The sequence below is a fragment of the Oncorhynchus tshawytscha genome, linkage group LG05 (assembly GCF_018296145.1).
Source record: "Oncorhynchus tshawytscha isolate Ot180627B linkage group LG05, Otsh_v2.0, whole genome shotgun sequence".
Lineage (NCBI taxonomy): Eukaryota > Metazoa > Chordata > Actinopteri > Salmoniformes > Salmonidae > Oncorhynchus > Oncorhynchus tshawytscha.
This window is the reverse complement of record NC_056433.1, coordinates 19,697,913-19,720,655: the sequence shown is the minus strand read 5'-3', so window position 1 is coordinate 19,720,655 and position 22,743 is coordinate 19,697,913. Positions and strand designations below refer to the sequence as shown.

General features: G+C 42.8%; 1 protein-coding gene across 14 annotated transcripts in view; it reads left to right on the top strand.

The window, feature by feature from the left end:
- Positions 1 to 22,743, top strand: part of LOC112250115 (receptor-type tyrosine-protein phosphatase kappa-like) — a 163,751-nt gene that overhangs the window by 58,119 nt on the left and 82,889 nt on the right. For all 14 annotated transcript variants that reach the window (XM_042321626.1, XM_042321634.1, XM_042321632.1 and 11 more), the window contains 3 exons: positions 10,806 to 10,887; positions 13,627 to 13,742; positions 18,547 to 18,721. In XM_042321626.1, coding sequence (XP_042177560.1) covers positions 10,806 to 10,887; positions 13,627 to 13,742; positions 18,547 to 18,721 — 373 coding nt within the window. The remainder of the gene's footprint in view (positions 1 to 10,805; positions 10,888 to 13,626; positions 13,743 to 18,546; positions 18,722 to 22,743) is intronic.

The following is a 22,743-nucleotide window of genomic DNA, read 5'->3' as shown; positions in this document are numbered from 1 at the left end:
CCTCTCTCCTCCTCTCTCCAACCCAGGCCTTTATCTCTGGCAGGTAAGGCGATAAGAGAACGGCAAATATCCCCCCATCAGCTGGGTGATGTGATGAGTGGGTGCCTGGCTGACAAATGTGTGTGTTTGCACACGCGTGTTTGCATCTCTGACAATGTTTACTGTATATTTCCAAGTCACGGCCATAGTTTGTTTAAAGAGTCTCGGCAGTTGAGTATCAGTTTCTGATATTCCTACTTGTGTTGGTTGCCTATGTGATAATATTGATGATCAAAGTTCTTTCTGTAATCAGTGGATTGTATTTATCTCTGGTTGAGAGAAAGGGAGAGAAAAAATATATAATGTCTTGGAGTAGGTCTGTACAACCAAATGTTTATGCGCACAATGTAAATATATGTATATATTATTCACTTGCAGACCACAGAAGTGGCTAGTATGAATATTTGATAGAACTGGGTTACAATCACAGTGAACAAATTGATAACATTGAGCAGAAAATCTAGTACAGCCCCCCTTTCTCTCTCACACACACACACACACAACCGGCTGGGATGGCAGGAGTTGCTGACATCATGGTTGTATGTGCAGCGCATGTAGGCCCAGCTCAGCTGCAGTCTGAAACCTAATGTTATTTGTCACATGCTTCGTAAGCAACAGGTGTAGACTAACAGTGAAATGCTTAGTTACTGGTCCTTCCCAACAAAGCAGAAAAATAAAATAGAGAAATAATAGAAAACGAAAACACGTAATAGACACTGCATCTTTAAGACACTGCATCTCAGTGCAAGAGGCGTCATAAATGTGTCAAGTGTAGTGTCTGGTTGCTCCTCAATACACACCACAACAAATATCAACAACATAGGAATCACTACAAAACTTTTTGTATGACATCTTATACACTATATTAGGCCCAGCCTTTGGAGCTTTGGTTTTCCTAGATATGGCTACTATATTGTCATCACTACATCTGATGGATTTGGATACTGCTTTTTAAAGCAAATTTCTGCAGCACTAGTAAACATGTGATCAATACATGTTGATGATTTCATGTCTGTGCTGTTTGTAATTACCCTGGTAGGTTGACTGGTTACAGTTTGAAGCTTTCTCTTGAGTGGGCAGCTTGATAAAAGCCAGTCAATATTTAAATCACCCAGAAAATATACCTCTCTCTGTCAAGCATTTCACACGTTATATACTGACTGTTAGCACTTGGTGGTCTATAGCAGCTTTCCACAAGAATGGGCTTTAGGTGAGGCAGATGACAAAATGAAATGTCATCAGCACAACCCAGATAAACTGCTATTTATATAGCTAGCTCCTCCTTGCTACTTCCACTCTACAGTATATAGCTCCTCCTTGCTACTTCCAATCTACAGTATATAGCTCCTCCTTGCTACTTCCAATCTTCAGTATATAGCGCCTCCTTGCTACTTCCAATCTACAGTATATACAGTGGGGCAAAAAAGTATTTAGTCAGCCATCAATTGTGCAAGTTCTCCCACTTAAAAAGACGAGAGAGGCCTGTACTTTTCATCATAGGTACACTTCAACTATGACAGACAAAATGAGGGAAAAATATCCAGAAAATCACATTGTAGGATTTTTAATTAATTTATTTGCAAATTATGGTGGAAAATAAGCATTTGGTCACCTACAAACAAGCAAAATTTCTGGCTCTCACAGACCTGTAACTTCTTCTTTAAGAGGCTCCTCTGTCCTCCACTCGTTACCTGTATTAATGGCCCCTTTTTGAACTTGTTATCAGTATAAAAGACACCTGTCCACAACCGCAAACAGTCACACTCCAAACTCCACTATGGCCAAGACAAAAGAGCTGTCAAAGGACACCAGAAACAAAATTGTAGACCTGCACCAGGCTGGGAAGACTGAATCTGCAATAGGTAAGCAGCTTGGTTTGAAGAAATCAACTGTGGGAGCAATTATTAGGAAATGGAAGACATACAAGACCACTGATAATCTCCCTCGATCTTGGGCTCCACGCAAGATCTGACCACGTGGGGTCAAAATTATCACAAGAACGGTGAGCAGAAATCCCAGAACCACACGGGGGGACCTAGTGAATGACCTGCAGAGAGCTGGGACCAAAGTAACAAAGCCTACCATCAGTAACACACTACGCCGCCAGGGACTCAAATCCTGCAGTGCCAGACGTGTCCCGCTGCTTATGCCAGTACATGTCCAAGCCCGTCTGAAGTTTGCTAGAGAGCATTTGGATGATCCAGAAGAAGATTGGGAGAATGTCATATGAAACCAAAATATACCTTTTTGGTAAAAATTCAACTCGTCGTGTTTGGAGGACAAAGAATGCTGGGTTGCATCCAAAGAACACCATACCTACTGTGAAGAATGGGGGTAGAAACATCATGCTTTGGGGCTGTTTTTCTGCAAAGGGACCAGGACGACTGATCCGTGTAAAGGAAAGAATGAATGGGACCATGTATCGTGAGATTTTTAGTGAAAACCTCCTATCAGCAAGGGCATTGAAGATGAAACGTGGCTGGGTCTTTCAGCATGACAATGATTCCAAACACACCGCCCAGGCAACAAAGGAGTGGCTTCGTAAGAAGCATTTCAAGGTCACGGAGTGGCCTAGCCAGTCTCCAGATCTCAACCCCATAGAAAATCTTTGGAGGGAGTTGAAAGTCTGTGTTTCCCAGCAACAGCCCCAAAACATCACTGCTCTAGAGGAGATCTGCATGGAGGAATGGGCCAAAATACCAGCAACAGTGTGTGAAAACCTGTTGACTTACAGAAAACGTTTGACCTCTGTCATTGCTAACAAAGGGTATATAACAAAGTATTGAGAAACTTTTGTTATTGACCAAATACTTATTTTCCACCATATTTGGCAAATAAATTCATTAAAAATCCTACAATGTGATTTTCTGGATTTTTTTTCTAATTTTGTCTGTCATAGTTGAAGTGTACCTATGATGAAAATTACAGGCCTCTCATCTTTTTAAGTGGGAGAACTTGCACAATTGGTGGCTGACTAAATACATTTTGCCCCACTGTAGCTCCTCCTTGCTACTTCCAATCTACAGTATATAGCTCCTCCTTGCTACTTCCAATCTATATACACTATATATACAAAAGTATATAGACACCCCTTCAACTAAGTGGATTTGGCTATTTCAGCCACACCCTTTGCTGACAGGTGTGTAAAATCGAGCACACAGCCATAGACAAAAATTGGTAGTAGAATGGCCTTACTGAAGAGCTCAGCGGCTTTCAACGTGGCACTGTCAAATCAAATCAAATCAAATTTATTTATATAGCCCTTCGTACATCAGCTGATATCTCAAAGTGCTGTACAGAAACCCAGCCTAAAACCCCAAACAGCAAGCAATGCAGGTGTAGAAGCACGGTGGCTAGGAAAAACTCCCTAGAAAGGCCAAAACCTAGGAAGAAACCTACAGAGGAACCAGGCTATGTGGGGTGACCAGTCCTCTTCTGGCTGTGCCGGGTGGAGATTATAACAGAACATGGCCAAGATGTTCAAATGTTCATAAATGACCAGCATGGTCGAATAATAATAAGGCAGAACAGTTGAAACTGGAGCAGCAGCACAGTCAGGTGGAAGTTGAAACTGGAGCAGCAGCATGGCCAGGTGGACTGGGGACAGCAAGGAGTCATCATGTCAGGTAGTCCTGGGGCATGGTCCTAGGATGCCACCTTTCCAACAAGTCAGTTTGTCAAATTTCTGCCCTTCTAGAGCTGCCCCGGGAAACTGTAAGTGCTGTTATTGTGAAGTCAAAATGTCTAGGAGCAACAACAGCTCAGCCGCGAAGTGGTAGGCCACACAAGCTCACGGAACGGGACCACCGAGTGCTGAAGCACATAAAAATCGTCTGTCTTTGGTTGCAACATTCACTACCGAGTTCCAAACTGCCTCTGGAAGCAACGTCAGCACAATAACTGTTCGTCGGGAGCTTCATGAAATAGGTTTCCAAGGCCGAGCAGCCACACACAAGCCTACGGTCACCATACACTATGCCAAGCGTTGGCTGGAGTGGTGTAAAGCTCACCGCCATTGGATCTGGAGCAGTGGAAACACATTCTCTGAAGTGATGAATCACACTTCACCATCTGGCAGTCCGAGGGACGAATCTGGGTTTAGCGGATGCCAGGAGAATGCTACCTGCCCCAATGCATAGTGCCAACTGTAAAGTTTGGTGGAGGAGGAATAATGGTCTGGGGCTGTTTTTCATAGTTCAGGTCCCTTATTTCCAGTGAAGGGAAATCTTAATGCTACAGCATACAATGACATTCTAGATGATTCTGTGCTTCCAACTTTGTGACAACAGTTTGGGGAAGGCCCTTTCCTGTTTCAGCATGACAATGCCCCCGTGCACAGAGCAAGGTCCATACAGAAAGGATTTGTCAAGATCGTTTTGGAAGAACTTGACTGGCCTTCACAGAACACTGACCTTAACCCCATCGAACAACTTTGGCATGAATTGGAACCGACTGCGAGCCAGGCCTAATTGCCCAATATCTGTACCCGACCTCACTAATGTTATTTGTGGCTGAATGGAAGCAAGTCCCTACGGCAATGTTCCATAAGAGTGGAGGCTGTTATATGTCATAGGCTACAGTAGGCTACTACATAAAATGTCCTGTGGCACACTGACTCACCTAATGATGAAGATGAAGCTATAGGCTACTCACTGTGATGGCCGATGTGCTCGTCGTGGCAATAGACTCTCAAGATGAGCTACTTTGAAAAACAGTGCTGCAATTCTCAAAAAAATATATATATTTGAAAAAAATAGATTTTGTTTTCTTTGATTTGTTTTCCAGACAGATTAGTCTTCTCTTTTCAGCAGTAGGCTTTTGCTTCCAAACTGTATGATTTTCCTGCGATTTTTATTTTTTATTTTAAAATTAAAAAAAAAAAAATCTGCAAAACCATCAGCTGCAACCAACCATAGAAATATAATCCATCGATGGCAGTTCCCATTCAAGTCAGGACTGGCATCCATTGCTAGTGTACACAAATTTAACAGTCTATTTAACCAGGGTAAGTAGTTACTATACCCTTCTATGGATTATATGTCTATGGCCACAACACAACAAGTTGTATATTTGACTCGCATGCTGCTCAAACTGCTCAGCCTTCCCGACTGTAGGCATACTGATAACTGTCAAAATAAAGGAAACACTTGAGTAAACAATGGGTACAAAGTATATATTATGGTGTGGGGTGCATTTTCCTGGCATGCTTTAGGTCCACATGTATAATCTATGCCAAGCCGTATTCAAGCTGTTCTGGCAGCCCATTGGTTGCCCAACAATCAATTAATGTATTTAAATGTTTTATTTAACCTTTTTTTAACTATGCAAGTCTGTTAAGAACAAATTCTTATTTTACAATGACGGTCTGTCCCGGCCAAACCCTACCCTAACCCGGACGACGCTGGTCAATCTATATAGAAAAAGCGTGACTAAATTCGAGCCCAGTAACTTTGCTCACCGCATCCTCCTTGTCTCGTATGGCTGCCACGAAAAGCCCCCACCTGCTGATCTGCATGAAGTGTGTGAGTGCCACTGGCGATGTACCTTGCTGGACATGCTAGCTGTTCTCGGCGGCTAATCATCACTTCAAACGCATTCTGTCGTGGTGTTATTGGTTGGCCTACTACTACTGGTAGTACTGTTAAAATGTAAGTTATGAATCGCAAATCACTATACAGCTGACACACTTGATTTCATTTTGAGTTCGATTTGGTTGTCCAAAATACTATCAGCTTGCCCTGCTCTTTGCTGATGAATGCCCTGATCTCTGGCCAGTCAATTGGTTAAATTACATTGTTGTTTCGTCTATTAATCGCTTCTAATAGATCTGAAAATGATGCATAACCATACATTTAATACATGTTTGTTTATAATGAGGGACGTCCCACGTTTAACCTGGACACATAAATAGTAGGAATTTGCCATGACCGCATGAGGGAGAAATTAAACATCTGCACGTCGCCTGCAGGTGCCAGCCTGTGTGTTTCACTATCCAATCTGAGGCTTGAACATGATCTGAGGCTGTTTGGTCTCTTGGGTATCAATTTGGGAGAGCGGACAGTGTATTATAAACAGAAAGACGCATTTATTGGCCAAAAAAAAGAACACATCTGATTTTTGTTTTCGGTGTGTGGAGAAAAGTGAGGCGGGGCATCGTTTAAACACTAATTCTACTTTGTCCGGCCTAACTAGGATTAAAGTGTCAGATGCTAAACAGTAGCAGCAGTGTATGTGATGATTACAACGACAAATGTTGTTTACGAAGCGTGTGACAAATATAATTTGATTTGAGTTTGCTGTGTATTTCACCTTTCAGAGACTTTCATTTGGTCTGTATTGATTTATTGTGTGGAGACATTTTGGGATAATTTAACTTTATCACCGGGCTGCTGAGTAAACTCCTTAGTTCCTCAAATCAAAATGGGATGAACAAATGTAAACCACCAATTTGCATATATCCACTCTGAGTGTTTTTATTCCGTTGGCTGTCATCCTCAGCCTGTTGTGAATATGTCACCGTCTTCTCCCCACCTGGAGGGGTTCAGAGTTTGTTCTTTTCAAAGAGCTGTCAGGGGGCTGATGCTCTGAGGAGAGCTCACTGGTTTATGGCAGGGTGATATAAGGGCTAGTCTGTTGCAGCTAGCTCAGTTAAGATAATTGCTCCAGCACAGGGTGTCACAGCAGAGTTTGTTTTTTTGTTTGTTCTCAACTTCAATTTTCAATGATGTCCAGCCTCTTCTCTTTACTGTGACAACTGAAAATTGCAATCGGTAGTTTGGAAATGGCTACTCTATCACCTCGTACCCCAAAGACTAATAGGTGTTGTTGTTCATCTATGTTGTAAGACCAGGCTCTAATAAGATCATGGTATTGAGTTAATAATCTGCTAACCGAATACAGTACATCTGTCCATTTTCACTAGTTGTGGAAAGTAGATCTATAGAAGGGGGGTCATGGCAGATTCCCATGGTTGCACTGACTGTACTTAGATCCACTGCTTCCTTCAAAATGTATACCATAATCCTCGTATTGGAATTATCGCAAGTGCTGGTTTAAGATTTGTTTAGCCAATATCGTATGCATTAAGAGGGAGATCACTTAAAAGGTTATGTATCTCAGCTAAAAGCTAAATATCATCTTTAAGCTAGAGCAGGGATGGGCAACTTTGATGGGGGTGGGGGCCACAAAATACTCATCATGGGGTGCGCAGTGGCTCGCGGGTCTGTGTCCCCACATCCATACCAAGATGTAGTCAGAGCCGGCCCTAGCCATTTGGGGACCCTAAGCAAAATGTTGTTTCCCTCACCTTGCAAGCAAAACAATCTAGCGGCCATCGTCTTGACAGAGGAGAGAAAAAAATGGAGGTTTTAGTATTAATTTCTTGCAATTCTATACTGAACAAAAATATAAACTCAACATGTAAAATGATGGTCCCATGTTTTATGAGTTGAAATAAAACATCTCTGACATACACACAAAAATCATATTTCTCTCAAATTCTAAGCAGAAATTTGTTTACATCCCTGTAAGTGAACGTTTTTCCTTTGCCAAGATAATCCATCCACTTGACTGGTGTGGCATATCGAGAAGCTGATTTGAACATCATGATCATTACACAGGTGCACCTTTTGCTGGGGACAATAAAAGGCACTGTAAAATGTGCTGTTTTGTCACACAACACAGTGCCACAGAGTTTTGAAGGAGCGTGAAATTGGCATGCTAACTGCAGGAATGTCCGCCAGAGCTGTTGCAAGGGAACTAAATGTTAATTTCTCTACCATAAGCTGCCTCAACATCATTTTATTTAGAGAATTTGGCAGTATGTCCAACTGGCCTCACAACCGCAGACCACGTGTAACTACGCCAGTCCAGGACCTCCACATCTGGCTTCTTCACATTCGGGATTGTCTGGGGAGTATTTATGTCTGTAATAATGCCCTTTTGTGGGGGAAAAGTCATTCTGATTTGCTGGGCCTGGCTCCCCAGTTGGTGGGCCTATGCCCACCCATGGCTGCGCCCCTGCTCAGTCATGTGAAATCCATAGGCTAGGGCCTAATGAAGTTATTTACATTTCCTTATTTCCTTATATGAACTGTAACTCAGTAAAATTGTTGCATGTTGCATTTATATGTTTTGTTCAGTACCTTCTACCTTCTTAACAGTACTATCAACAAAATTGGTGGTCAGGTGCCACGAAGAGGGACATTTGCAATTGGCTCAAAAGAGAGCAGCACGGGTGGCCCTTGGATGTACACAGAGAGCAAACATTAATAATATGCATGTCAATCTCTCCTGGTTCAAATTGTAGGAGAGATTGACTTCATCACTACTTGTATTTGTGAGAGGTATTGACATGTTGAAAGCACCGAGCTGTCTATTTAATCGACTAGCACCCATGCATACCCCACAAGACACACCACCAGTGGTCTCTTCACAGTCCCCAAGTCCAGAACAGACTATGGGAGGTGCACAGTACTACATAGATCCATGACTACATGGAACTCTATTCCACATCAGGTAACTGATGTAAGCAGTAGAATCAAATTTTTAAAAGTTATACAAATTCACCTTATGGAACAGCGAGGACTGTGAAGCAACACCAACATGCACAAACTCCATGCATACACACATGATAACATATGCGCTATATGCACACGTACACCTGGATTTTGTGTTGTAGATATGTGGTAGTGGAGTAGTGGACTGAGGGCACACACTTAGTGTGTTGTGAAATCTGTTATGAATGTATTGTAATGTTTTTTTAAATTGTATAACTGCCTTAATTTTGCCAGACCCCCGGAAGAGTAGCTGCTGCTTTGGCAGCTAATGGCGAACCATAATAAACACAAATCAAATACAAATGCCCCCCCCCCATCACTAATTCAACCATGATTACTACAAGTTTAGATAGTTGGCCGCTAGACTAACTTATCAACGTACATTTTTTTGCTGACATGGGCTAATTGAGTGACTGTCAGTGACTGACATAAGATTAAAACTACTGATGCAAAACCACATTTCAAAATGGCACCTTTTTGTATTCTACTATTCTTGCTCTGCTTTCTTGACATCTAAGACAAGCAGACAGGTCCCAAAGGCCCTAGTTTTGTCGCATCTGGAATACTGCCCAGTTATGTGGTCAGGTGCAGCAAATTGCAGTTGTTCCAGGACAGAGCAGCACGTATTGCACTTTGATGTACACAGAGGACGAATGTCAATGAAATGCATGCTTATCATCCCTGGCTCAAAGTTTAGGAGAGATTGACTGCATCACTGTTGGTCTTTGTGTGAGGTGTTGATGTGCTGAAGGTACCGAACTGTGTTCAAGCAGTGGGCACACAGTTCAGACATTCATCGGTATCACACAAGACATGCAACCAGAGGTCTTTTCACAGTCCCCTTGTCCAGAACAGGGGCTGGGAAACACACAGTATTAAATTGAGCCATGACTAAATGGAACCCTCTGCCATCGCAGGTAACTCAAGCTAGCAATAAAACCAGATGAAAAAAACAGAAAAAAGAACAACACAACTGTGTTTTGCTTTGCATTATGTATTGTATTATGTATGTGATACGACTGTGATGTGTGGTTGTCTCGCCTGGCTATCTTAAGATGAATACACTAGTTGTGGGTCACTCTGGATGAGGAGCGTCTGCTAAATTGTCATGTAAATGTAGTGCTACAGTGTGTATGTATATTTATATATATTATGTATTTTATTTTGTTGTGTTTCCTTTTTGACCCAGGAAGAGTAGCCGCTGCCTCGGCACTAGCTAATTGGGGATCCTACTAAATACTAAAACAGTATGTTGAGCCTTTTTTGGGGGGTGGGGAATTCACACGCAGGCTTACAAAAGGGGCGTCACATGACCGCCAGTTGCCCACCCTTAAGCTAGAGCTAGGCTGCAGCTGGCATGAACTATTACTGTAAATGTTTATTCTGTCTCTCTCTCTTTTCTTGCTGAAAGTCATGCTTAGTAATTCAGGGGATCAGGATTCAGCTGTAAATTGTCCTTTAGATCTCACAATAGATTTAGTACATTGTGAATTCTAAGAAAGATTAATTTAAGGTTGTGTTCTGTGAAAAACAAAGTGCACACAATGTTGAAGGGTTATTTTCTATAATCAGCTTCAAGTGGAGGCAAAACCTTTTGAATTGACCATTTATAGAAATGTACATCTGTTCTCGTTGGCCCTCCAACACTTACTTATGTGGCCCTCCAACACATACTTATGTGTCCAGAATAGAACAATACCATGTGAGCCAGTTTGATATATCCTAAGGGCAGATAAGGGTGATGGACTCTGTCTTTTTCTTTAGTACAAGCTGGGTACATTCTAACAAATAACCACATTTTTGGTGAGTTGGACGAAGAGGCCCATCCATCAATTTGTATTGTGGATGCAGCAATTGAAAACTGCCATGCATGTAAGACATTGCCTGCTAGCCCTCACACAAAGGTATACACATTAAACTCGGGTTTACATTGTGTGTCAACCTATTAAGGCTGAACCATATGTTCTGCCCACAAAACTGGTCCTTTTTTCCCATCTGTGTGCAAGACTGATTTCAGTTTACGATCACATCCCACGTCACCATAAAGTGCCCACAGCGGATGTACCACACAGCTTCTTGTCGGAACCTACAAGTGTCCTGGACAGAATGATGGAGCATTGGGGATCAATCTGAGAAAACTTGATGGAAATAAGCGTTGTTAACATCCTCTCTCCCCCTCCGTCCTCTCTCTCTCTCTCTTTCTGATAGGTCATATTTGAGGCGGAGGTCTCGGACGGGAAGACCGGCTTCATTGCGATTGATGACATCCAGGTTCTGAGCTATCCATGTGGTAAGTCATTACACAGGCAGTAATTACCAGACACTCCTGCATTGCTGCTGATGGGTTTTTTGTTGCTCTGAAAATTAAGATAAGAAGGTGACCTGGTAGAGGGGAAGGATGAGGTGAGCAAGGTTTGCTGCTGGAAGATAATAAAGTGGGCTGACCTGCATTTGAAAACATCAGTGTTGGCGCAGGAGGGAATAAATAAATATACTAATAAATGAATCTTCCGTGTAATAAAGGATAATTGTGCTCTCTCAGCATGGCTTTATGGGTTGTAATAGCTGGCTTCCACCCACTTCAGCACAATGAGGTACTTGAACGTTAACCTTAAAAAAATCCCTGGCTTCCTGATAACCTGACCATTAAATATATTTGTGGATTTCTTCATTTTCATCCAGAGACCATTTTACAAAGACACAGTTAAGCATGTTTCCGACAGTTTCTACAGATGCCAAGAATCTGAGACGCCATTAGAAAGAATAGACTTTTCATTATTGAATAAGAAATGTCAGTTAAAAAAAAGTGTGTGTGTGTGTCCACAGTTGTTTGCTTTGTATTCATACTCTTACACATCGATGGGATCCAACCTGAACATTGAGATATTTGGATTTTACAATTCCCTCAGTTATATAGTCTATCCAGGATTAAACATGAAATAATGTAAAGATATCCCAATTAGGAGCACCAGCAACCACAGGGGTAGTGATTTCACCTTCACTGAGAAGAGCTCCTAACTAGGACTGTAATCCTTTTGAACAGCGTAACAAACCTTTATAACCAGCATGGTTAGTTGTGACAGTTAATTCTAAATGGTGGGTAAAATGGCTGGTTTAGGTACCCTACACCTTTTGAGGACTAGACTGGTGCAGTCCAGTGTGTCCAGTCATGCATCCTGTCCTGCTACCTCCTAGGTTACACCCCAAATGGCACCCTATTCCCTACATAGTGCACTACTTTTGGCCAGAGCCCTTTAGTGCACTATGAAGGGAATAGGATGCCATTTTGGACACAGCCCTAGCCTCCACAGTAACAGCATTAATTTAAATTGACAGCTGCATCCAGAGAAATGATCTGAGCAGTGAGCAGTACTGAGCACTAGCCACCCCTCATTTGGCAGTGGGGTAAGTGGATTGACTCAGGGGACTGGTACGTCCCAGGCTAATTTGGAGATAATCTGCTAATAGCGTCACTCCAGAGGGTCATTTCTGTTGGATTTAACAATAATAATGAAATAATAATTACCCTTCCCTCTCCATCATTCAACCATTTACTACTTTGGAGTGTTTCGTGAGTGCTATAGTAAAGCAATCATAGTCCTAGTAAGTGCATGGTTGCTCTTCAGTAACAAATGCTCTTGATTGGGACCAACAGGGGATAATCAGCAAATGCCATTTTCTTTTGCACCATGTCCTCTTCCTGATCCCTGTCTCAAGAGAAGCTTGCAGCTCTTCAGCAGCACTGACGCTAGGATGGATCTCTAACTAAGCTCTGTGTGAAATTAGTGTGTGCTGAACCACCCAGCTTCTATCCACCCATTGCACTGATGATAATGAACTAGCTAAGCACTCACCCAAGCTGACAAACCATTGGACACAGTGATTTACAGTCTCTATTTTAGCAATAGTCCCTAGAGTCAAATGAGTTAAATCACTATTTTTGGGTATTTTTCTAAGGTCCTATCACTAGTCCATTGGATTATCTCCTCTTTTCTTCTCTCTTCACAATGGCCTCGATCTCACACTGTAGTGCTCTCGCAGTCTACGACGCTGTCTCTTTGTATGTATGGTATGTGCATAAAATATCCCTAATCAGTTTTTCCACCAGAGTATGAAGGGTAATTTGGAGGATTACCTTGCGGCTGTGACTTGAATTCACTGCTTGATTATAGAATACAATTAAATTCAGAATCACTCCAAAACACGAATAAAAAATACAAGAACAACTACAGGCACTGAGTTTTCCTTCTCAAAGTCAAATCGAAGAAAGATAATTCATTTTAAATGCATCAATTTTAAACTTGAACGTGTCTTTGTAGTTGCAGAGAGAAAAACTTGGTGTCTCTATACATTGATGAAGTCATAGTTAATGTATTCAAAGTATGAATAGCCAAGCCATCGTTTGGCTCGTTAGGTAATCTGTAACGAGGATCCCTGGACATTAACAACAGTGTGAAGCCAGACAACCGTTTTGGTCCTGTTGTGTTCAGAGTTTAGCGCTGTTTCGTAAATGTTCCTCCTAGTTACGTGTGCTCAATTACTGCTGGCACCGCTCCAGACTACCACGCAGCATCTGGGCTGCCAACCTTCCAAATCACCATGAATAATTTAGCTGTCCATATCAGAACTCTGCTTGTTAATATTATTTTTTCCAAAAAAGACTCCATCCTTCTCTTGTTAGTTTAATGTTGTTGTTGGGTATTTTATTTCCAGACCACATAGGTTTCCTTTCCTTTTTCCTGTTGTCCCACAGCCCTCTTAGAACACTAGTATCTTTTGACTTGAGGTGCAAGTGTGTATTGTAATAATCCAGGCTGTTCCCAGCAGCGGTGTATGTTTATTGAAAGTGTTTACCAGTAACCACTTCACCCACTCAGCTCTGGCTGTGTTTGTGTGACAGATGAGGTAGTTACTAGGACTTGCCGTCTGACATGGCGAGAAAAGGGGGGTGCTGGGAAACCGCAGGGCTGCATTGATCATGTTGTGTGCTCTGCGTTTATGACTGTTGTAATTGTTTTCTTCCCCATAGATAAATCGCCTCACTTCCTGCGCCTGGGAGATGTGGAAGTCAACGCCGGGCAGAACGCCACATTCCAGTGCATCGCCACCGGCCGGGATACCGTGAACAACAGGCTGTGGCTGCAGGTATGGACTGGGATTGGGAGCAGGGCTAGCCACTGTACAGATCAAATCCAATGTTAATAGTCACATGTGCCAAATACAACAGTAGACCTTACAGTGAAATGCTTACTTACGAGTCCCTGACCAACAATGCAGTTTAAAAAAAATACAGGTAAGAATAACAGTTTAAAGTAACAAGTAATTAAAAAGCAGCAGTGAAATAACAATAGCGAGACTATATACAGGGGAGGGGTACCGATACAGAGTCAATGTGTGGGGGCACCGGTTATTTAAGGTAGTATGTATATGTAGGTAGCGTTATTAAAGTAACTAGCCTGGGTTGCCATTTGGCTCGATGTTCAGGAGTCTTATGGCTTGGGGCTAGAAGCTGTTTAGAAGCCTCTAAGACCTAGACTTGGCGCTACCGATACCGCTTGCCATGCGGTAGCAGAGAGAACAGTCTATGACTAGAGTGGCTGAAGTCTTGGACAATTTTTAGGGCCTTCCTCTGTCACCGCCTGGTATAGAGGTCCTGGATGGCAGGAAGCTTGGCCCCAGTGATATACTAGGCCGTTCACACTACCCTCTATTAGAGGTTGAACGCTTTTATTTTAACTTAATATAATACATCAATAAAATCAATTTAGTCTCAAATAAATAATGAAACATGTTCAATTTGGTTTAAATAATGCAAAAACAAAGTGTTGGAGAAGAAAGTAAAAGTGCAATATGTGCCATGTAATAAAGATAACGTTTAAGTTCCTTGCTCAGAACATGAGAACATTTGAAAGCTGGTGGTTCCTTTTAACATGAGTCTTCAATATTGCCAGGTAAGAAGTATTAGGTTGTAGTTATTATAGGATTATTTCTCTCTATACCATTTTTTATTTCATATACCTTTGACTATTGGATGTTCTAATATGTACTTTAGTATTGCCAGCCCAATCTCGGTAGTTGATAGGCTTGAAGTCATAAACAGCGCAATGCTTGAAGAATTGCGAAGAACTGCAGGCAAACACAGTAAAGTGCTGTTTGAATTAATGCTTACGAGCCTGCTGCTGCCTACCACCGCTCAGTCAGACTGCTCTATCAAATCATAGACTTAATTACAATATAATAACATACAGAAATACGAGCCTTAGGTCATTAATATGGTAAAATCTGGAAACTATCATTTTGAAAACAAAACGTTTATTCTTTCAGTGAAATACGGAACCGTTCTGTATTTTATCTAACGGGTGGCATCCATAAGTCTAAATATTACTGTTACATTGCACAATCTTCAATGTTTTGTCATAATTACGTAAAATTCTGGCAAATTAGTTCACAACGAGCCAGGTGGCCCAAACTGTTGCATATACCCTGATGTGAAGTGACACAATTTCCCTAGTTTAATATTGCCTGCTAACATGAATTTCTTTTAACTAAATATGCAGGTTTAAAAATATATACACTGCTCAAAAAAAAAATAAAGGGCCGTAGGAGGGCAACAACCCAGCATCAGGACCGCTACCTCCGCCTTTGTGCAAGGAGGAGCACTGCCAGAGCACTGCAAAATGACCTCCAGCAGGCAACAAATGTGCATGTGTCTGCTCAAACGGTCAGAAACAGACTCCATGAGGGTGGTATGAGGATCTGACGTCCACAGGTGGGGGTTGTGCTTACAGCCCACCACCGTGCAGGATGTTTGGCATTTGCCAGAGAACACCAAGATTGGCAAATTCGCCACCGGCGCCATGTGCTCTTCACAGATGAAAGCAGGTTCACACTGAGCACGTGACAGACGTGACAGAGTCTGGAGACGCCGTGGAGAACGTTCTGCTGCCTGCAACATCCTCCAGCATGACCGGTTTGGCGGTGGGTCAGTCATGGTGTGGGGTGGCATTTCTTTGGGGGGCCGCACAGCCCTCCATATGCTCACCAGAGGTAAGCTGACTGCCATTAGGTACCGAGATGAGATCCTCAGACCACTTGTGAGACCATATGCTGGTGCGGTTGGCCCTGGGTTCCTCCTAATGCAAGACAATGCTAGACCTCATGTGGCTGGAGTGTGTCAGCAGTTCCTGCAAGAGGAAGGCATTGATGCTATGGACTAGCCCGCCCGTTCCCCAGACCTGAATCCAATTGAGCACATCTGGGACATCATGTCTCGCTCCATCCGTTGCACCACAGACTGTCCAGGAGTTGGCCTCATCAGGAGCATGCCAGGCATTGTAGGGAGGTCATACAGGCACGTGGAGGCCACTCACATTACTGAGCCTCATTTTGACTTGCTTTAAGGACATTACATCAAAGTTGGATCAGCCTGTAGTGTGGTTTTACACTTTGATTTTGAGTGTGACTCCAATTCCAGACCTCCCATGGGTTGATAAATTTGATTTCCATTGATAATTTTTGTGTGATTTTGTTGTCAGCACATTCAACTATGTAAAGAAAAAAGTATTTAATAAGAATATTTCATTCATTCAGATCTAGGATGTGTTATTTTAGTGTTTCCTTTATTTTTTTGAGCAGTGTACTTCTGTGTATTGATTTTAAGAAAGGCATTGATGTTTATGGTTAGGTACATTCATGCAACGATTGTGCTTTTTTCGCAAATGTGCTTTTGTGAAATCATCCCCCGTTTGGCGAAGTTGGCTGTCTTTGTTAGGAGGAAATGGTCTTCACACAGTTCGCAACGAGCCAGGCGGCCCAAACTGCTGCATATACCCTGACTCTGTTGCACAGAACACAAGAGAAGTGACACAATTTCCCTAGTTAAAATAAATTCATGTTAGCAGGCAATTTTAACATAATATGCAGGTTTAAAAATATATACTTGTGTATTGATTTTAAGAAAGGCGTGATGTTTATGGTTAGGTACACATTGGTGTAACCACAGTGCTTTTTTCGCGAATGCGCTTGTTAAATCACCCATTTGGCGAAGTAGGCTGTGATTCAATGACAAATTAACAGGCACCGCATCGATTATATGCAACGCAGGACAAGCTAGATAAACTAGTAAAATCATCAACCATGTGTAGTTAACTAGTGATTATATTAAGATTGATTGATTGTTTTTTATAAGATGCATTTAATGCTAGCTAGTACCTTACCTTGGCTTCTTGCTGCACTCGCATAACAGGTAGTAAGCCTGCCACGCAGTCGCCTTGTGGCGTGAAATGTAATCGGCCATGATCGGTGTCCAAAAATGACCGATTTGTTAGGAAAACTCGAAATTGGCCCTAATTAATCGGCCATTCCGATTTAATCGGTCGACCTCTACCCTCTGTAGTGCCTTGCGGTCAGAGGCCGAGCAGTTGCCATACCTGGCAGTGATGCAACCAGTGATGCTCTCGATGGTGCAGCTGTAGAACCTTTTGAGGATCTGAGGACCCATGCCAAATCTTTTTAGTCTCCCGAGGGGCAATAGGTTTTGTCGTGCCATCTTCACGACTGTCTTGATGTGCGTGGACCATGTTAGTTTGTTGGTGATGTGGACACCAAGGAACTTTAAGCTCTCGTCCTGCTCCACTACAGCCCTGTCGATGAGAATGGTGGCGTGCTCGGTCCTCTTTTTCTTGTAGTCCACAATCATCTCCTTTGTCTTGATCATGTTGAGGGAGAGGTTGTTGTCCTGGCACCACACGGCCAGGTCTTTTACCTCCTCCCTATAGGCTTTCTCATCGTTTTCTGTGATCAGGCCTACCACTGTTGTGTCATCTGCAAATGTAATGATGGTGTTGGAGTCGTGCCTGGCCGTGCAGTCATGAGTGAACAGGGAGTACAGAAGCGGACTGAGCATGCACCCCTGAGGGGCCCCTGTGTTGAGGATCGTGATCGTTGTTACCTACCCTTACCAACTGGGGGCGGTCCGTCAGGAAGTCCAGGATCCAGTTGCAGAGGGAGGTGTTTAGTCACAGGGACCTTAGCTTATTGATGAGCTTTGAGGGCACTATGGTGTTGAACGCTGAGCTGTAGTCAATGAATAGCATTTTCACATTTTTGTCCAGGTGGGAAAGGGCAGTGTGGAGTGCAATAGAGATTGCATCATCTATGGATATGTTGGGGTGGTATGCAAATTGGAGTGGGTCTAGGGTTTCTGGGATAATGGTGTTGAACCTCTGGATTGATTTATAAGGATGCGGGTCAAACTGTTGTTTATGGATCACACCAACTGACAAAGAGTAACCTTAAAATTATCCCACAGTACAATTCATCACTCAGGATATCACTGAGCATTGTGTCCTCATAACTGAAACACCTCTCTACCTCCTCTCAAGTCCAATACCTGGCTCAAGGAAATGCCACGTCTTTTGGGGGGAAATTTCTATTAAGAAAGAATGTAGTAAAATCAATTTTGTCAGCTAGGGCTGCGGGAAAATTACTGTTCAGGTGAGGGCATGATCTAAGCCCTCCCTAAAGCCTAGGGTGAACTGATAAGACTCACAGAAATAGAGCGCGGGAGGGATGGAGGTGAGAAGGAGGTAGAGAGGGAATAAGAGAACTCCTCTCATGGATCACTGGGTGGAAAAGTGAGAGAGGCGATGTGACCTTTTCGGTGCCGGCGGTTGTGGAGGTGAAAATGTAAAAGAGGCACTGCTGTTGACATCAAACTTGTCTGATAACGATCCCAGTGATGATAAGCTCTGGGTGCTTTAACAGACCCATTCATTGGCTCCCGCCGAGATACACTTTTATGTGCTATCAGCCAGACGCATCCTTGATGTTTGAAAGATTTTACAAACTTTCTGTTTTTAATAAGTAATCCGTCATCTTCCCGATTTAAGGCAACGTCCTTCCAATAAGTACAAACACATATGTTTTCCTTAATGTTTTTATCTTGCAGAGGAGAAATGGGGAGGACATTCCCGTGGCGTCAACTAAGAACATCAACCACAGGCGGTTCGCTGCCTCGTTTAGACTCAAGGAAGTGACTAGTCTGGACCAAGACCTTTACCGATGTGTCACCCAGTCAGAGAGAGGATCTGGTGTGTCCAACTTCGCTGGACTCATCGTCAGAGGTATGTGTGTCCTCATCAGATGATATTTTGGTATGTAAATTCATCCATGCGCATCTGATTATTACCTCATAAATCTACCATATTTATTTGACTGATTGTAAAGTATTTGATTACAATAAATAGTATACATCAGTTTTGTCAATTGTAGTTTTGAACTCAGTTGCAAAACTCCAAAAATATTCCTTCATAAACATTATGCAGATATCAAAAATACATATGTGAGGGAACACACAACTAGCATATGTTTATTCAGGCAGAGGAATTTGAATATTATTTGGATATTCAAATGAGAATCACCAAAAGGGAGAATAATTACACAAGTTCTCATATCCTGATGTCTGAAGTCTGCTTGTGGAAATGCTTCTCAGATGTGGTCAGTGGAGAGAGCAGAGAGGCTTGGCTCCCAGCCATGCTTCAACAGACACCTCATAATCAGGAGACGTTTTTCTCTCTCTCTCTGAGCTGCTCTGCATATCTCCAGCCACACAGAGAATTAGTGCAGACAATCAATCTTGGCTTCTTCAAAGTTCCTACCTCCGCCCCCAACCAAGAGGAAGGGAAGGCCAGTTTTTTTGCATCGGTAAAGCAAATCTTATTTTTAGCTTGGGCCAGAGGGTCCCAGAACCCTGGTGTTAGAAGGTAGTTCAACATTAACTGCACTGACAGGTCCAATATCTCACTAGCGCTTGAAAGCAGACATCCTGCTACACCGATCCGAAAGATGGTAATTTTAAAGGAAATTTTGGGGCCATTGATACGGGCGGCCCATAATGAGAGCTGGCATGGAGTTGCCCATTGTCGTTTATGACCTAAGGGTAGTAGTTTATTAGTGGCTGCTCTGCCAAAGCCGAAGTGACAGAGGATGCTGCCGGCTATTTTGGTCCCCTTTGTAACAAATGAAAATTTCAGTGGCAAATTCCTTTCACAGAAGAACTATTGATCTATGTGTCCCCCAGCGGTGAAAGAAACAACACACTGTGGAGCACAATTGACTTTGTCATGAGGTATGCGTGGCTCCCAGAGCTTTTTGAGTAATCATGTTGCCCCATTCCTAGTAGAATCTAAACTTTATTGACAAGGTTGCTCATTGGAACAGAGCCTAAAACAAACATGCCTGTTGAGCTCTGCTTTAACAAATGAAAGAAACCCGTTCACGGCTTTGATCGTTAAAGTTATTTCTTACGGCTTATTGAAATGATTGCTGAGGTGACCTTAGGTGCAATTTTCAATATGGTATTTCAATTTCATATCTTATCCAAGGCTCTATGATCAGGAAACCTGATGTGAAATATGTACTTAATCTAAGGAGTTCTAGTCTGTTGTCTTCTTGTGCATGTATGTGTGTGTGTACACTTTAATAACTGTTGTGTAGATAGTGTGCTGTCATCTCCCCTGGTGTGTATGTGTGGGGGACAGTGTGGTTCCCTGCCGTAAACAAACTGGCTGATTGGTGGCAGACACGACTGTCAGCAGAGAGGCAGGCTGCGAGATATTTTCTGCTTAAAAGTAGATTCAAACTTGATAACTGCCAGCTCATCCCACACTGAAGAAAGGCTCCTGCTTGACAACCTCAGGCTCAAAGAGAGATTGTTAAACTCTGATGAAGCCTCATAATGATGCCAAAGGAAGAACTTGGAATGCACAGAAAAGAGAAACACCAAGAACGGAACAGATTTTTCTAAGGATATGAATATGAAACTGGATTGATTCCAAGCCATGAGGGCTTGTGGACTATGTTTGCTGGTTAACCACAGGGTTTGAGAGGCAGAATGATTGTCACCTTGTAGATGATAGCCTAATACCGCCTGCCCAAACAGTGTCTGCATGCTGGAGGTAAGGTGGGGGAGACAGATGGTGGAAGGGATCACTCCTCTGTGTCCTATAACAGCATCAGTCAGATGGAGATTGCTGTGTGCGCTTTGTTGTTCCAAGGCCTGCCCTGTCACTGTCATTTCTCAGATCTTGTCATTAGCTTTTTGAAAAAGCCAGAGCGGACCCGAACGTTTCCTCCAGCATGAAATGAAGTTGCTGCAGCTCTCTCTCTCCTCCCACTGTTTGTTTTTTTATCATACTGCCTTGGAGACTGTCGTCTATATCGGAAATAAATGAAAATCAATTACTATTAGAATGGGCTGCTTGGGGCTGGGTTAGACCAGTCACAGCAGAGTTGAGCTGCAGGTTGGCCAGTCAGTAAGTTGTGCGACTGCAAGGCGGATGTTTATTAGCGTGGCCTGCTGAAGGATGTGAGAGATGGATGAGACAAGGTTCAAGGAGCAGTAATGCGAGGGCTCGGCGATATCATTCCACACTGTCACCACACAGATGATGGATGGGCTGCTTGGGGAGAAGCAATAATGCCAGCTGATGAAAGATTCCTCTGCATCTCACTCACTCACTCACTCACTCACTCACTCACTCACTCACTCACTCACTCACACACACACACACACACACACACACACACACACACACACACACACACACACACACACACACACACACACACACACACACACACACACACACACACACACACACACACACACACACACACACACACACACACACACACACACACACACACACAACCTGCTCAGTCCAACTAGCTCTATCTTCACTCCTCCGTTATGATGCCCTAAATGAGAGAGTCAGCCTGCCTGCCATGCCGAAACCTTCCGCAGGCTACTATGCATTTTATTGGAAGCATATTTATAGTTTTTTAGTTGAAAGAAGACATTTTGTGTGTCAGTTACTCCAGACCTCCTCTATTGTGTTTACGCCGTTTCCTCCAAACATCTTAATGAAATGAGAATGTCCTCGCCTACAGGTACAAGTACAAATTAGATTGGCAATTGCCTCTGCATTTAAATGGCCTTTTTCCTCTTTCTATTTTTTCCGTTGATGGGGTTGGTTTGTTTTCTTGGAAAACTACTTCTACCTAATAAACATCAGCGGCTTCAATAATTAATTGTTTTCGATCAAATATATTGTGAAGGTTTCTGGTTTGTTTTAGTTGTTGTCTATTAGTTATCCAGTATTTTGACCCAATAAAATTACCAGGAAAAAGAGTTTCAGGAATTCAAACAAAAAAAATAGATGTTTTATTGTCACATGCACTGGATATGTGCAGCCATAGTAGTAGTAGTAGTAGTACAGTGCCCCCGGAGAAAATTATGGTTTGCTCATGGGCACATCGACAGATTTTTCACCTTGTAGGCTTGGGTATTAGAACCAACGACCTTATGTTACTGGCCCAATGCTCTAAACTCTAGGCCACCTGTAGCCCAAGTCCTGAGGTGACCTTAAAGGGAAAGTAGAAATACAGTGCCCTTGGAAAGTATTCAGACCCCTTGACTTTTTCCACGTTTTGTTACATTACAGCCTTATTCTAAAATGTATTACATATTTTTTTCCCTCATCGGTCTACACACAATACCCCAAAATGACAAAGCAAAAACAGGTTTTCAGAAATGTTTGCTAATTTATAAGAAATAAAATGAAATATCACATTTTCATAAGTATTCAGACCCTTTACTCAGTACTTTGTTGAAGCACCTTTGGCAGGGATTACAGCATCGAGTCTTCTTGGGTATGACGCTATAAGCTTGGCACACCTGCATTTCGGGAGTTTCTCTCATTCTTCTCTGCAGATGCTCTCAAGCTCGGTCAGGTTGCAATTCAACGGCTCAGACACAAGAGGTATGTGGTAGGGTCTACAGTCAATCACGGATTACAAAAAAGAAAACCAGCCCCGTCGCAGACCAGGATGTCTTGCTCCCAGACAGACTAAACAACTTCTTTGCTCGCTTTGAGGACAATACAGTGCCACTGACTCGGACCGCTACCAAAACCTGCGGCCTCTCCTTCATTGCAACCGGCGTGAGTAAAACATTTAAACGTGTTAACCCTCGCAAGGCTGAAGGCCCAGACGGCATCCCCAGCCGCGTCCTCAGAGCATGTGCAGACCAGCTGGCTGGTGTGCGCGTCCTCAGAGCATGTGCAGACCAGCTGGCTGGTGTGTT